Raw genomic sequence first — 15,832 nt, forward strand, 5'->3', positions numbered from 1 at the left:
CCTGTGCAGTTCTTTAGAGAGTCAAAGAAACATCAGCTTATTACCTTTATGCTTGCTATTCTAGTTAATTTCTATCTCCAGTTAAGCCAGAAAGAAATGGAATATGTTCTCCAAAATGAAATGAGATGGTTTGAAGCAAGATAGGACTACACACAGGTCCCATAACCCTCACAAAGCGGCATAATAGTGTATTCCTCCCAGAATGCTTTACCTATATGAGATGTTGAAGGAACAATTGTACGTTGACAGGAACTGAGTGAGGGCCAGCATCACTTTGTGGCAAGCGCTAGGTTTTTAGATGCAAGCAGCCATGAGCCCAGATCTTGTCTTTGTCTACTAAGGTGACCCAGGAAAGTTACTTCACCTTGATGAGCCCAGTGTCTCATCTATATCACAGACTTATGATGAAGCCTAAGAGAGCCGGTATATATATGCCAGTTAAGTTGTTTTTTTTTTTTCCCTGTTGCATTCGTACAGAATACTTGACCAAGAGAAGCTGGCCTCATTTTTCTCATAACAAAAAAGACTAAAGATGGCAACAGCTGGTATGGTGGCTTAAAGATGTCAGGGTCAAGGTCTTCATCTTCTTTTGACCCATCCATAATGGTCACACAGGCTACCGCAACTCCAAGCATCACAGCCCTCTTTAAAACAGGTTAGCACCAGCCAGGGCTGTCCTTTTTGTTTCTCTTTGGTCAGAATTGTGTCACATGCCACCCCTGGAGGGGAAAATGCTTCCAGCTTCTATAGTAGAGTCAGGCAGGATAAGAGAGAGCATGGTGTCTATGGGGTTTGCCAGCAAACAACGTCTGCCACAGCAAAGAAAGCAGCTAGTGTCATGCCTGATACATGGTGTGGACTCAATAATAACATTTATACTCATTTTCTCTCTTTAGGTTCTGTTGCTCAAGGTCCTAAACTGACCTAAAAGTGCATTTGTGGGTTACACTAGACCATTTTCTGATGGGTGATTCATCTACAGGGACAGATGCTGGTCAGCAGAGCAGAAAATGTGCAACCAAAAAGGAGATGAGAGGGTAAAAAAGGACACCCTGTCCTCTTTAGTCCAGTTAGGATGTGCATTTTGTCACATGGAGAGGAAGTCTAGTTGTTTATGTCTCCCAGGATAAAAACCAAGATGATCTTAGACTGCCAGCTCCTCTTCAATGCTGTGCTATTCAGGTTTATTAGTATTCATCTTCAAGAGTGAAGAAAACAGATTTAAATTGGTAAAGGAAGAATCTGAACTGACTGTAAAATAAGTGATTTTTGACAGCAGGAATCCTGGAATATACTCCTGAGGAAGCTGGGGATTTGCAGAAGCTCGAAGTTACTTAGGACCTTAAAAACAATCCCATCCTGCCCCACCTAGCACCAGCGTTCCCTCTGGGGTATCCCGGGCTGTGCATGATGTCCTTCAGGGATGATTCTAGCGTTTTCATTATATTTTTCTCCATTTAACTGGGATGGGTGCTCTAACAGTTAATGGACTGGGAGGAGGGCATCTTTCCCCAGCTAATGAAAGGATATGGATCTCACTTTATTCAGGACAGTTCTGGTGAATATAAAATTATCTCCTTACACAGACTACAAACTACCACATTCCAGTCTGGCACAGTTCTGCCTCCTTGTACTGAGGCCTCGGTTCAGTCTTTCGCAGACCTTCTGAATGCATCACCTCTCCCACTCTCCAGGGCTTGAGATATCTGAAGACACTGATCTTTTCCAGGTTAAGCACCCTGGTTTCCTCAACCATCCCTCAGATGATGCCAAGCAGTGCCTTCAGAATCCTTCTCGACTTCCAGAATCCTTCTCGAACAAGCTGCTGAGTAAAGCCAGTACCATAGATGTGGGTGACTAGTGCCCACACTCCTAAGAGTCCAATCCGATGAAACCTTTACTGTCTTAATCTTCCATTACTTCTACTGCTTGGTGATATTTGGTCTTGTCAATAGCATCCTTCTCTAACCCTCTGGCTTATCTTCTTGGTTTCTTTGTGAGCCCCCTTTGTGCTGTCATCCTTCCAAGTCAGGGACCCCAGGATCCCACCCTTGGCCCACCTCTCATCCATGGCCTTATCATATATAAATCTCTCTCTCTTAAGTGCTAGAAGGAAACATCCTTCTACCACTGTACATCTCTATCTCACTGTCACAAATACTATAAACTTAGTAAGTCAAAGTGGTTTTTCAAACCGGACCTCTTCCCAAATTTCCTATCTTCATAGGTGGTGGCATTTCTATCCCCCAGTTGCCTTAGCTAGAATCCCGAGAGCTCCCCTGGATGGCTTCCTCCCCACATCTGTAATGAGATGATATATGGTCAGTCCTACCTCCTCAGCATCTCTGGCATTCATTTCCTTCTGAAGCCTTCCTCATCTCCATCATCCCACACCTCCCACCAGTTAGACTCTGTGCCACTTAACATGAGTCTGTTTCTAACATATCACCTAACACAGGGGTCCCCAAACCCTGGGCCATGGTCTGGTACTGATCCGTGGCCTGTTAAGAACCAGGCCGCACAGCAGGAGGTGAGAGGCAGGAGAGCAAGCAAAGCTTCATCTGTATTTGTAGCCGCTCCCCAGCGCTAGTATCACCGCCTCAGCTCCATCTCAAATCATTAGGCTTTATATTCTCATAGATGCACCAGTCCCTGGTGCCAAAAGGTTGGGGACCGCTGACCTAATACACATGTCACTGTAGGAGATCAGGAGCCCAGTACTGCGTCCCACTCCTACTTCCATTGACCTGGTGCCAGTCAGTCTGTTAGGGCAGCCTGAGACTGCAGTAGTTTTTCTGGGCCACTGCACCAGACTGTTCATAATGGATTTTCAATTGGCTAATAACCCTTAAATCTTTTTTCATATGAAACAGTTATAAACCAGGTCTCCCAATTCAGTTACTTATACAGAATGTCCAGCCCTAAAAATGGAGGAATTTGAGTTTAACCATATTAAATTTCATCTAATAGATTCGGCAGCCTGTCAAAGTCTCGTGATGTCTTTATTCCATCCCCCATCTCATTAGGGTGCCCTCCCACTTTAGTTATTAGCAGATTAGTAAACATGGCGTTTAGATGTCATTCATGTGATTGAACTTGGCCGAGCCAGAGTCATATGGCAGAAGCACCAAAGATTCCTTCCAAGTTGGCATCTCATAATAGTGAACTTTAGTTAAAACTATTCAACCCCCTGAGACTTCACATTAAGTGGTGGAACCATTCTCATAGGAAAACGTCTGTCTCATTGGGATAGGCAAGGAGCTGGGCCTCCTAGGAGGGCATGGCAAGGCCACTCTTTCTTTCAGCTTCTTTCAGCTGGATGCTGACTCTTTCCTGGTCTCCAAAGTCTCCTTGTTGAGGATGCTGTCAGTTGGAGGACAACTCACTCTGAAATAGTTATGGATTTTTTACAGGTTGTTGGAAGCCCTGGTGTCATTTCTCAAGTTCTCAGATAAGAAGGCCAACTCAGCCATGGGACTGCTCATAGACTTGGCTCTGGAAGAAAGGTAATTTTTATTTCCAGAAATTGACATTTCTTCAGCCTTTGTTGAACTGTCTGATCTGTTAAAATGTACAGCATACAGGGAAGCTAAACCAGCTGAGCATCACAAGGTTCACTGAGTAGGAGGGCTGATGCCTTCCAGTGGGGCTGTGGTTGGCCACTGTTGTTCCAGTCCCCCTGGCTGGAGGGGGACCCAATCCTCAATGAATTTGGAAGCAATAATGTACTTAAAACAGTACTTCTCACAGTAAGCAAGCCTACTGTGTGTTGGAGAAGCTTCTTCCCCTTAATCAGAGCCTAATAGGAATTGCCTAGCAAATGTATACTGAATAAATGTGAGTGAGAGGGGGAGAATTCACGGTAAAATGTAGCTTTCTCTTGGGTTGCCATTGGCATTATGTGTACCCATTCCTGCTCCGCTTTTTCTTTCTTGTTTATCTGCTGGGGAAGACAGTAAAGGTCTTCAGTTTTTCATAATTCTTAAGCGTTTTTTTTCCCAGTGCATTTCGGCTTCTGTTCGTTTGTTTGTTTGTTTTAGTTTCCTTACCAACTTTTGGACATCTTGCTTAGAAATGATCATATGAGAGAGACCTGCTTGTGATCCTAGACAGGCCATAGGCACAAGATGGAAATGTGTAATAGCTGCTCCAGCATGTGTAGACATGTATATATCGGGCCCTCCTCATGGCTATGACAAGGAAACATGCTTGCACTGTATTTCCTGTTTGTACAGCACACACCGTAGAGCAAGGGGAGGCAGGGGTGGTGGTAGGTCAGTTTGGTAGAAGCCTAGAGATTCAAGCAATTTTTGCATAAGAGAGCTGCCATCTGAGATCTGTTGTTTAACATCAAAGGCAGTTTTTCAGACTTAGAGAAATTAAAGCCACATTTATATGCCTAGGGACATTCTCTTTCAGAGTGAATGGTTCACAATGAACCATCCAGACACACTGCAAATCACATGGGCCCAGAGTTTGTGGCTGTCTGTTCCATCACCCAAGGCACTAGACTGTATTTCCCTTATAGTTTGTATAATGTAGAAATAAATCATGGCTGATATTTTCTCAACAGATTCCAAGTCTGGTTCCAGGCCAACCTTCCAAGTGTTCTCCCGGCACTCACAGGCGTTCTGGTGAGCAAGTCCTTATTTTTATTATCTAGGACAGGCACTCTCAAGAGCATGAGCAAAGCTGTTTAAACACAATTTACACCCCAGAACTCCTATTGTCTATCAGGTTGATTAATCATTCATTCACGGCTGGAATTTACACAATTCTTAGTTACTGAAACAACTGTAGTTAGGGCAGGTAGAGACAGCATATGGACAAAGCTAATTACAGGGGAGAAAAAGCTGGATGTGGACTATACCTTAGGTGAAGGCAGAGTTTGTCAGTCTCCATCAGTCCCCTTCTGACCCTAAGTCTTGGCACAAGTACCACATGCAGCCCTGTCCCCTGAAAGGAAGTCATCATCCTGGTCAGAAGGGCAAATATGGTGATTTGAGCTGATGAGGCAGAAAATAGCAAGGGGATAGAGGGCTCTCTAAGAGAGTGTGCTGCGATTAGGCCCTGTCCCTAGTGAGCCATAGGAGTTTCAGGGGATCTTAGAGAGCATGTCTGAACCCCAGTGACTCAGATGGGGAATGGAAGCTCCGGGAATGGATGGGGCTTACCCGTGTTCTCTAAGCTGGTTGGTGGTTTGCTGGGATTAAGCCCAAGGCCTCCCTATTCCAGGCCAAGGTGCTCTGGGGTCTACCCCTGTGTGTTTCTGTTCTGTTGCCAGCGTGACCCCATTGATGCCCCCGTATGACACTGTGCTGTCTGGTTCCTGGGCATCTTTGTGAGTGAGGGATTATTACTGGTATCACGGCCTGCTCTCTGCTGATCTGCTTTCTCTCGATTGACTTTTAGAAGAGAGATCCCAGGGTAACCAATACCTTGGCTCTCAGCCAGTGCATTGCCCTCATGGGAAACCTCAGTGCTGAGGCTGCCACCCGAAGGCAGATGTCTGCCTCTGAAGAATTTGGAAATGCCTGCTTGAGCCTCATGGTATTTTAGATTTTCTTTTTAAATTTTAGTTGGTCTTTATCTACTTTGGTTGGGGGTGGCGGAGAGGGAGTTGGTTTCTTCTTAATTATCTAGCTTTTTCAAAATTTCTTTTGAAATTTTGGAGCCAGTGGCTTATCCCTTCTGTAACCATAGATTTCATGGGCAGCTGGCTTTAAAGAGCCCTTCGCATCAGGTCTGATTCACCACAGAGAGGCTGGAGGGGTTTTCTGGTAGAGTTGGTGTGACCACCCATTTGAGCAGGTCACTCTTTGGCTTAAACACAGGCCCAGGCTGAACCAGAGTCACAAGAGACTCCCTGTGAGTCTCCTATACTAACACTAGCTCATAGACTGTTCTCTGATCTTCCACTGTCACTCAGGTTCATGACACTGACAATTTAGGGAGCATGAGTAACGCTGATACCATTTCCAGGGGGAAGAGATGACCATACAAAGCTGCAAGGCAGAAAGGTCATGGATTACCTTGTTTTGTTTCCAAAGGCCAGGTGTGAGGAGGATGTGGACCTGTTCAGAGAGGTCATATATGCACTCCTGGGACTCATGATGAACTTGTGCCTTCAGTCCCCCTTTGTCTCTGAGGTACAGCATTTTTTCTCCCTACGTGAAATCCTGGGACAACCTGAGCACATGCTGTTGCATAGAACTGTTCTCATTTTCACAAAGAGAATAGAAGCCCAAGACTCCAACACTGGCAGTAGAGATGGGGAAGGCTGGGTGGACGCTCTGTCACTTTGCTCCACTGAGGGATAGGTGAGTCACTCAGTCAGGTATCCATTCAGAAAACTGAGTGTGCAAGGTGTGCTGAGCATGGTGCTAGGCCCTGCATTTACTAAGTCAAATAAAATGTGGTCTCTGCCCTATAGATAGGAGAAATAGACGTGGGAAGAAATAAGAAAGTGCTGAGAGAGAAATGTGGCAGGGGTGAGAAGGAAGGAGTGGCCAGTTTATTTGCATGCTCAGAAGGAGCTCCGTAGGGGATTCACGTGACCAGAACATTGACATTGCCTCCGCCCTGTCCCCGTCGTTGCAGATTTGGACCATGGAAGCGAGCAGGAGGTGCATGTCTCTACTGAACAGCCAGGATGGAGGAATCCTGACAGTAAGCTTCTCCCAGGGAATTCCAGAAACAGCTTCTTTTGTTGTTTTTCTTTTGTTTTCTTACCCTTTTGAAGTGATCACACCTTTGGGATTCTGCTGGTCTGAGGTACAGGGAGGACAAACTCCTCAGAATGATTCCCATAATCACATAAATACCAAATTTGCCTGTAGTTTCAGGGGATTTGGTAACCCCCACCCAGTGCACATCTGTCTATCCCCTAGAACACAGGAACTTGAGTTAAGAATCTCTTTTCTGTATGGTCTGAACTTAACAGCGTGTACAGTGTAACCTATCTGATTTGTCCTATTTCAAGATATCCTTGTGCAAATGGAAGAGGCCAGGTGATTTTATGTAGAATCTCTTTTTCCATAATCAACAAAGCCAGGCCCGTATCTTGAAGCCAGTGATCCTGCAGGTTGTTTATGCATAATAGTTTTAGCCCCCTTGGAGATATATGCTGGAATGGCTTTCAGCTTCTGTTTCTGACATTTGGATAAGAAAACTGAGAAAGGCCAATGGTTAACACAGTGCATCAGGAGAATATTAATATGATACAAGAAACTATTTGCCATCAGTCTAGGATGCATTATTCACCCACATTAGGAATCACCCCAACTTTTTCACCTATTAGGTCAGGGCCCTAAAGCCTAGAGAAATAACTGGGGTCACACCCAAGGCAAATCTGGGAAATCAGCCCTTCAAGGATCTAAGACTGGAACGAGCTTCAGGGTTATAATAAAGGTTCTAGGTAGATCCAGTGTGTCCTGTTTGCAGCTGGCATGCCCACAACTTCCCTGAAGTCAACTCAGACATCGTAGGGCAAAGGTTTTTAACATGGGCTCCAGGAATGTGTGGTAGGTCTTCAGTTATGTGGAACCCCTATCGTTGGGTAGAAAATTCTGAGTATATGTGCATTTTCATGGGGTTGTTGGGAGCAGCATAGCTTTCCTCAGATCCTCAAAAAAAAAAAAAAAAATCCCAAAAATGGTAAGCACCACTGTTCTTGGGTACTTGGGACTTTTCTGGATGGTCTAAACCTAAAGCTGAGTTTACACTAGTTTTACTCTAACCCTTTAAGGACTTCCTTAACCACATTTCCCCAGGACTGTGTGTATGCCACAGTTGGGTGCTGATCAGCTTGTTAAGCAAGGCAGTGGCTTCAGCAGAGGAATCCGGGATTTCGATAGGGTGCTCTTTCTATTGTTTTGGGACTGAAAAAAGATCTGTCGTGTCAACTGTAGCAACATCTAGCACCTATAGGAAGCAGGTTAGGGAAACAAGATTGATAACATGATAATGCACAAGTTTATCCCTTCTCCCTCTGGAGACCACATTAAAATGAGATGAAAGGCATTAGGGAGAAAAAAAGTAGAAACTCACATGGACAAAGTGAATAGGAAAGAGGTCACCGGTGGATAAGTAGTTTCTAGAAGATGGCAAACAGCTGGAAGAGTGGTAATTAATGAGGCAGAGCTAAAGAAACCTTGGTGTAGAGTGCAAATGGGAGTAACACAGTTGGGAAGGCAGCAGCTTTGTCTTGCAGCAACCAGGGAAGATTTTGGAACTTCACACTATCAGGTCCAGCAGAGGGCAGAAGTAAGAGATGAGGAGACTACATTTGGCAGCCAGGCATCTATCTGTCCCTTAGACATACATTCAGGTCACTCTTTCTCTAAAGGAATTGAAAGACCAGGGGGAAAAAAATTTGCTCTCCTTATTTAGGAGTGCCACCTTTTTGCATGCTAGTCAACAGACTCCCCATAAACGCAGCAGGCTGAAACATTTTTATTGCTTTTTCATAAATGTGACTGGGCAGCTAAGGGTTACCAGGCATTTCAGGGAAGTCATACACATAAATAGGAAAACCAAGATAAATGGAAAAATTGACTTCAAAAAAACAGAGATGAGATAGGAAACAAAAAATTAATAATAATCATTTGTATCCTCAAAAAAAAAAAATTCAAAATAGTGTTATAGCCATAAAACAGTAATGGTTTCCTATTTAAAAAAAATAGGAAAATAAAGTAAATGAAGTCTTCTAGAAAATAGGACAAAAAAGACAAAGATTCAGAATAGATAAAGGAAAAGCTAAGAGACCAGGAGGATCAATCCGGGAGGTCTCCCACCTATTAAGGGTGCTGGCGATACCAGCACCTTGGAGTATCCAGGGCAGGACTTGCTTTCCCAGAGGTGAGCTGGTTGGTCCTGTGGAAAGCTGAAGGAATCCAGGCTTCTGTGTGCCAAGGGGCAACGTTTGCACCTTTTCGAATTGCCTATCCAGCAGTTGTGTGAAAAAGAACCGTGCCTGCTCTGTATTACTTGGCCATTATTGTATTTTTTAAATCAAGGTGCATATTTTGCTTCCAATACTAGTGATTGTTTTTGCCTCACCAAACTACTTGTTAACTTTTAAGGGTCTTCAGCATTTCTGAAAAGAACTTTTAATCATCTTTTACCTTCTGCTTCCCTCAGAGAGCTGCTGGCGTTCTCAGCCGCACCCTTTCTTCCTCTCTGAAAATTGTTGAGGAAGCCCTAAGAGCAGGAGTCGTGAAGAAAATGATTAAATTCCTGAAGGTAAAATAACGCCATTGGGTTACAACCTCTTGAATTTCCAGGAACATCTTATTTGGAGAACAGAACTGAGGTGCTGCTGTTTTACCCCTGCTAGAGTTTAAGCTTCTTGGATGGGGATTTGCTTCTGCCTGTCTACCCAGACTGTGCTCGGAATTTCAACAAAAGATTGTTGAATAAATAAGCAGACTATTCATTAGATGTAGCCATAAAAATTAAGTACCACTCAAGCCTAACTTAAAAATGCATGGCCTCTGTCCTTGAAAAAGATGATCTGAGTGACTTTCAACAGTTTCCAGGCCCCTTATTTTGCTCATGTTTTCCCACTCATGATGCTTTATCTCGTTAGCTGGAGAATGTGGGATGTAACTCCATTTACTAGATATGTATGGTGCAGAGCTACCACGTGACAAAAGGATGTTCGGATTTTCCTTATGATATGAGTCCAGTGAACCTAAGCAAGTCAGTACAGCAGTTAACTAGACTCACCTGACAGGGTGAGGTGACTTATTCGGCGGCCATATCTGGATCCTGACCCTGATATAGGTACCCAGTGAGGTTCACTCACCTATGCCAGTGTGGTGACCCCACGGGAGACTTATTCATAAAACTCCAAGTTGAGTGGGGCCAGGAAGCATGCTCTGTTGTGGGGGCTGCTTCCGGGGCAGGGGCAGTGTTGAGGGGACAGGACAGTGGGTCTGAGTTTAGGCTGCCAGTTGCATAATGACTATCACTTACTCTGTATAACTCTTGCACATCTGCCAGAGGCTGCTGATTGCATGCATACACATGTGCATTCTGCAAGCATACATGCACATAGGCATTTTAAAGACCCCTCATTGGGCTATATTAAGGGTTATGATTTGACAGCTGTGACTTCTTAAAATGATCTAGGTTCGTGATGTTCTCTGTACAGGCCTGTCACCCTAACAGCCTTAGCAAGTCAGCCCTCATTCGCAAATGGTGAACTGACACGGGAGGGCCTTTCCTCCCTTTTTGGTAGATCTGCCAGGTGACAGCATCATCCTCTTCTCAGCCACTCTCTCATAAAGCCTTCCACAGGCAATTACTCAGGTGTACATGACAGGCCTACATTCATACTGGAGGTGTGGGCTGTGTTAGAAAGGATGTGGTTGACACTCCATCCGGCGGGGACCAGGCCTGCTCACTAGGAAGCACATGGTATTCTCCGTGGAACTCTCTTAGAGGTTTAGGAAGACACTAGCACAATCATAGCTGCTCACTGTGGTTTCTGGCCAAGGACAATCATAGGATTGATTTTATTTTTCTAATTTCATTCGGAAATCTAGACGGGCGGCCAGACTGCATCAAGTTATGCAGTAAAGACACTAGCCATCTGCACTAATAGTTATCACGAAGCACGAGAAGAAGTGACAAGATTGGATAAAAGTAAGTGATGGTTTCATTTAGTGGAGCCCACGTCCCAGAGGTTAATCTGGCCTTGAAGCTGCAAAGGGAACTGCAGATGAGCAGTGAGGAAAGACTTAGCATAATGCCTCAAACCTCACCCCAGACATCAGCAATGTTTGCAGAGTAAGATGTCATTTTAACTCAGGCTCTGACAGTATTTAATTAGCCTTCGGCTGCACGCAGGGAACAGGCCCAGTCGAAGCTGGGGGCTACCAAGTTAAATGGAAATTGTTTTTTAAACATTCTGCTTAGACTGACCTAACACAGGTTCTCTTCCCTCTCCAGAGGAAGGGAGAGAGACAGGGCTTCAATGTCTAGGAAATAAGGAAAACATCAGAGTCTGAGCCTAGCTTTTGTCTAGTAACTGAAATTGGCTGCAGTCATTGGAAGCAGAATTCCCAACAGATGCAGCCTACTATTTTCCTTAACACCTCCTCTGGATGCACGGGAAGGGAACTGAGAAGGGAACTGAATGGGGTCCCGCCACAGAAATAGGAACCTTCCTGAGCCTGTCACTTACCCCACAGTCCAGGATGCAGGCTAGTGGCCTCCCACTCAGGGGCTGTCGGGTAGGGAGTAGAGATTAAGACCGAGGACTTTAGAGAAGACAGACCTGTCCAGGTGCCGCAGAGCATTCATAAACGCGCCGTCTGTGTTGTGCTGGGAACTGCTCTGGACCCCTGAGATGCATCAGAGACACAGCAAGGAGCCGAGGAGCTTCGTGGAACTCGGCATCCACTGACAGCTCCCTGTGCCTCTCGTGTTCCCTTCCCAGCCTCCTGCTTGGGATTTAGAGGGACCAATGCTTGTTCTCCTCCCTCCCTGCAGAGTTCAGTGTTCTGAAGGAGCTGCTCAGCTCCGAGGATGAGATTCTGGTGGGCAACGCTGCCCTCTGCCTAGGGAACTGCATGGAGGTGCCGCAGGCGGCGTCCTCCCTGCTGAAGACAGACATCGTGCAGGTCTTGTTGAAGCTCGCAGGCAGCGATGCGCAGAAGACAGCTGTGCAGCTGAACGCAGGGATCGCTCTGGGGAAGCTGTGCACCGCCGAGCCGAGGTATGATGGGGTGGCCCGTGTCAGTCACATCTCAGAACAAGCAGGCCAGGCCCAGCCGAGGCACCATGCTGTGGCTAGGACTCTGCCACACAGAACCCTGTGGGGAGCGCAGAAGTCCTGGTTCCTTCTGTGCAGACAGGTGTAGGGCCCCAGTAGCTGCTCCTCTGGAGGAAGACTTCCCAGGGGGAATTGGGAGCCCTCGGGCTCCGCCCAGAGAGAGGGAAGATATTTGTTGATGTGACAGGGATTTGTTCAAGGCACGTGCTGCCATTGTCTTAACTCCATTCCACTCCCTCAGTCTTTTCTTCCCCTCTTTGGACTCCTGCCCCCTCTCCCTCCCACACCATATCCCCGTCTCTCTCCCTCCTTCTCTCTCCTCGACTTTTCCAGAAGAAGTTAGACCTCCCATGATGAAGAAAACAGAAGGGAGGTGCGGAGCGGCACATCTAAGACCACCTGACAAGCCAGGGCAGGAGATCTTTGCTTTAACTGCATACATTGCTTCTCTTTAGCTCAGACTTCTACTCTGCTCTGGTCCTATTCTGATGCACTTAAACACCTATCATTCATAGTCCTAGAAGGCTCCCACCTGTGGCTGAGTGATGGAGCCCCGGCATAGCTGTGGGGTGCCTTCCTGGGGCAGCCGCCTTTATAGCCTCCAGCCTCTGATTCCTCCTCTGAAAAATGAGAGGGTTGGCCTGGATGACATCTAAGGTCCTTTCAAGTTCTGTCTGATGGTTCGAGTGGAAGGAATGGATGAACTCTTTCTTCCACAGAAAGCAAGGCACATTAGTTAGCGTGAGCTCAAAGTGGCAACCTCCTGGGGAGTCTCCGAGACCAAGGTGTCCCATCAGATCAGCCTGTCACATCTGCCACTCACAGCAAGAGTGTCCGCACTGTTTTATGGGCCTCCCTGAGGGCTCCCAGGGCCACAGCCACTGCCCCTTTCCACCTTAAGGGGATATGGCTACTTAAAGGGGGCTGGTTCCAGGCACCAAGTGTCTACACCATGGCATTTATGTCCTGGAGTTTGTGTTCTGGTTATGACAGGTTTGCTGCTCAACTGAGAGAACTTCATGGGATAGAAATTCTCAACTCTACCGTGAAGTACCTCAATGATTCTTGAGACGTGGTGTCTGTGCAAACACATGACTGTATGCTCTGGGTTGTTCCTGTGCTAATAAAGACTTTTAAAATATTCACTCCAGAACCGAACATTGATTTTCAAAGTGCTCGCCTGATGGTTTTCCTTGGTAGCAAGGGAGTGGACATCAGGCCGGCTACCATGGTGGGAACTGCACTGGCCTACCTGTCCATCTTGCCCTCCTTGTAATGTCCCTTCCTGTTCCGTAGAGTCTGGACACCAACAAACAAAATCCAACGCTTCCCAGACTCCCTCGTAAGCAGTGGTTCTAGACGGGAACTAAATTCTGCCAATCTAACACTCTTCCTGCCCCTTTTGCTGTTTTCTGCTGGTAACATGCTAGAAACAGCAGGTTTTCAACAGCAGCATTTAAGCATTCGTTTTCCAGATCTAAAGTGCCAAGAGACAGCTGCAGCAGCGTCAGCCGTGCTGGCAGCTTCCTGTGCCATGTGCTCTTGCATTTGGTGGGTCCTATGGTGGGCGGTGGCTTCCCTGCAGGGAGTTCTGTACAATCGGAAAATTATTCCTGGAAGTGCCACCTGGTGCCCATCTCCAGCCCATCCAGTGGTGGTGTGAGCGCACCATTTTATGTGTTAGAGGGCATCTGTATCTGCACTGAACTCTCACAAATACAGTGATATTTATTTTCCTTATCCACCTTACGTTCTCACCCCATGCCCAAAAGGCCCTGCTCCCTGGCAGTTGCGCCAGGTCCACTCAAACTGTTAGGGCCACCTCTAGACCCCAAGTTCCTTATCGAAAAGTCCAGTAAGTGACAGGACTCTTCAACTTCTCGGTACCTTCACTCGGCCATTTTAGGGCACATGACCTGCACGAAAAGGTGAATGCCAAGAGTCCTAGACCAAAGTTCCAAAGACCAATGGTTGTACCCTGCTACCTGGCAGATATGTGACTTTGGGCAAGTCACTTAACCTCTCTGAGCTTTGGTTGCTGCTTCTGGAAAAGCTCGAATCATACCGGTCCAACCTATCTCCTACATTGCTGTGAAGATTAAATGACGTTTTAGAGGTTAAGGCACTTTGGGAATTATAAAGTGCTACACAAATATAAGAGATGACCAGGCTCTGTCTTGTTGAAGGGGTTGACTATGATGCCAGTTGGGTTAAATTTGAGGGGACTAGGGAAGGGTAAAGCACATGTCCTTTAAGGAATCAGAGCTGGACAATTTGAGACCATGTAGGAAAGGAAATTCTTCTGGGAGATTTTACTCATCGCACCCAAAGAAATGGTTCTACATAAGTGAGGTAGCTCTTAGCTTAAATTAAGAACTTTGCTCCTGAAATCAAGATAGATGATTGGCACTTTGTGGGGCTAGAAGGAAATCAGTAGCCCCAAGCCCCTCACTGGGATCAGTGCACCCCACAGGGCTACAGTAAGCTCACTGGAGTACTTTGTGATGGTGTCATCGCACTGTCCCTGGGTGGCAGGCAAGTGATAGGCCACAGTAGAGAGTCCAGGACCTTGCCACTTAGTCTCATCATACAAACAAACACTTCAAGAGGTTACAGAATTGCAAAGAGAGATGGCTTGATGCTAAACGGAGCACAGAGAACAAAACTAGAGGCTGCAAATTTGCTGTTTTCAGAGAGGATTCAGTGGAGCTTTAAAAATGGAAAAGGCTGCCTGTGTACAAACCAGCAGGCTTGTCTCCTCTGATTTGAAGTTCGAGCCCCTCCTTCTCCCCCTCTTTAGCTGCACTCCTCCTCCCCGGCTCTTGATAATGGCTATTATACATGTAATCTCTTCCCCAAAGAGTGGGGAATGTCAAATTATATTATTATCTCTGCTTCAGAGTTCCTGCTGAGAGCAGTAATCTTCTCTGCTTTGGAGGGTAGTTTGGCTGCACCTGAGCGGCTCCCTCCTCTTGCAGGTGGAGAGATGTTTTACATACCGTGTTCTCCATCCCCAGTGCAGAGCCAACTCTCCTAAATCTCGTCACTTCTAGCACACGCATCCAAGGCTCCCAGGCAGCGTGGGAAAAATCAAATTACATGTTGAAGACAGGGTTCAGCTCTTTGTGCCAAGAGCCACTAGCACAAGGTCAGCGCCACCCTTGGGAAAGCAGTCTGCTGGTTCCATCAGCAAAAAGTTGGGATTGCCCATCCTAAGGAGGATGTGACCAAGGTGGAACTTACTAACCACCCTGAAGCCATAGCAGAAGGGTTAGGTAAGGAATGATCATAGCTGTCCTAGACAACGTGACGATGGCGGTTCTGGAGGGCAGCAAAGCAGGGCTAAGGTTAAATGTTGGGCGGAAAGAACAGGAAGGGCGGGACGTGCTGCGTTAGGTCAGGACGCTATTGTAAGCACTTTCCTGAGGATTTGTTACGACAAAAACTTGGCTTGGTCTGCCCAGCTCTGGAGCTGGGTTGCAAGGAGGTGATCCGTGGAAGCATGGCAGTCTGCCTCATGTGCCAATTCAGCTCAGCCTGAGCATCACTCCCCTCGTCACTTGTCTGTCTTCAACTTCACATTTGTGCTTTTAATCTTCAGCAGCTCCATCTGCTCATTTAGATCCCCTTGAGCCACACGTCCACCCAGACACACACGCACATGCAGCCTCCATCTCTCTGCTGCCAAGAGATGGATTTCCACATAAAAATGGGTAAGTTCACGTACAATGAGGATTTAAACTAGATCAAAAGCATGGCAAGATAATGAGAAATATTGGAACAGGCGGTGAGGACAACGGCTTTTAAAATATCTAAGCTGAAAATATTTCAGGGACCATTTAATCCGGTATCTGTTTTATTGGAATCCATCTGATGTCATTTGCTAAATACAATTCACAGCTCAAAAACGTGTAGGCCACATGCACCCCCCCCCTTTTTACAAATAAGGAAATCAGGACTCTGAAAGGCCAGGTGAGCTGTCCTCTGTGTGGCAGAACTCTCTGAACCAAAAAGGGCTGGGACTCAAGGCAGTCGCTGGGAAACGGTAAG

General features: G+C 46.3%; 1 protein-coding gene across 2 annotated transcripts in view; it reads left to right on the plus strand.

The window, feature by feature from the left end:
* Positions 1-12,929, plus strand: part of TTC12 (tetratricopeptide repeat domain 12) — a 43,186-nt gene extending 30,257 nt beyond the window's left edge. Inside the window, exons 14-22 of one of the 2 annotated variants that reach the window (XM_039887929.1) lie at positions 3,414-3,506; positions 4,574-4,634; positions 5,413-5,550; positions 6,051-6,149; positions 6,601-6,669; positions 9,142-9,243; positions 10,551-10,650; positions 11,500-11,725; positions 12,776-12,929. In XM_039887929.1, the coding sequence (XP_039743863.1) occupies positions 3,414-3,506; positions 4,574-4,634; positions 5,413-5,550; positions 6,051-6,149; positions 6,601-6,669; positions 9,142-9,243; positions 10,551-10,650; positions 11,500-11,725; positions 12,776-12,851 (964 nt within the window). In that variant the 3' untranslated portion in view covers positions 12,852-12,929. The remainder of the gene's footprint in view (positions 1-3,413; positions 3,507-4,573; positions 4,635-5,412; positions 5,551-6,050; positions 6,150-6,600; positions 6,670-9,141; positions 9,244-10,550; positions 10,651-11,499; positions 11,726-12,775) is intronic. The other variant, XM_039887930.1, reaches the window with a different exon arrangement.
* Positions 12,930-15,832: the final 2,903 nt, after the last annotated feature.

Source organism: Pteropus medius, unplaced genomic scaffold (genome assembly GCF_902729225.1).
Source record: "Pteropus medius unplaced genomic scaffold, Ma_sr-lr_union100, whole genome shotgun sequence".
Taxonomy (NCBI): domain Eukaryota; kingdom Metazoa; phylum Chordata; class Mammalia; order Chiroptera; family Pteropodidae; genus Pteropus; species Pteropus medius.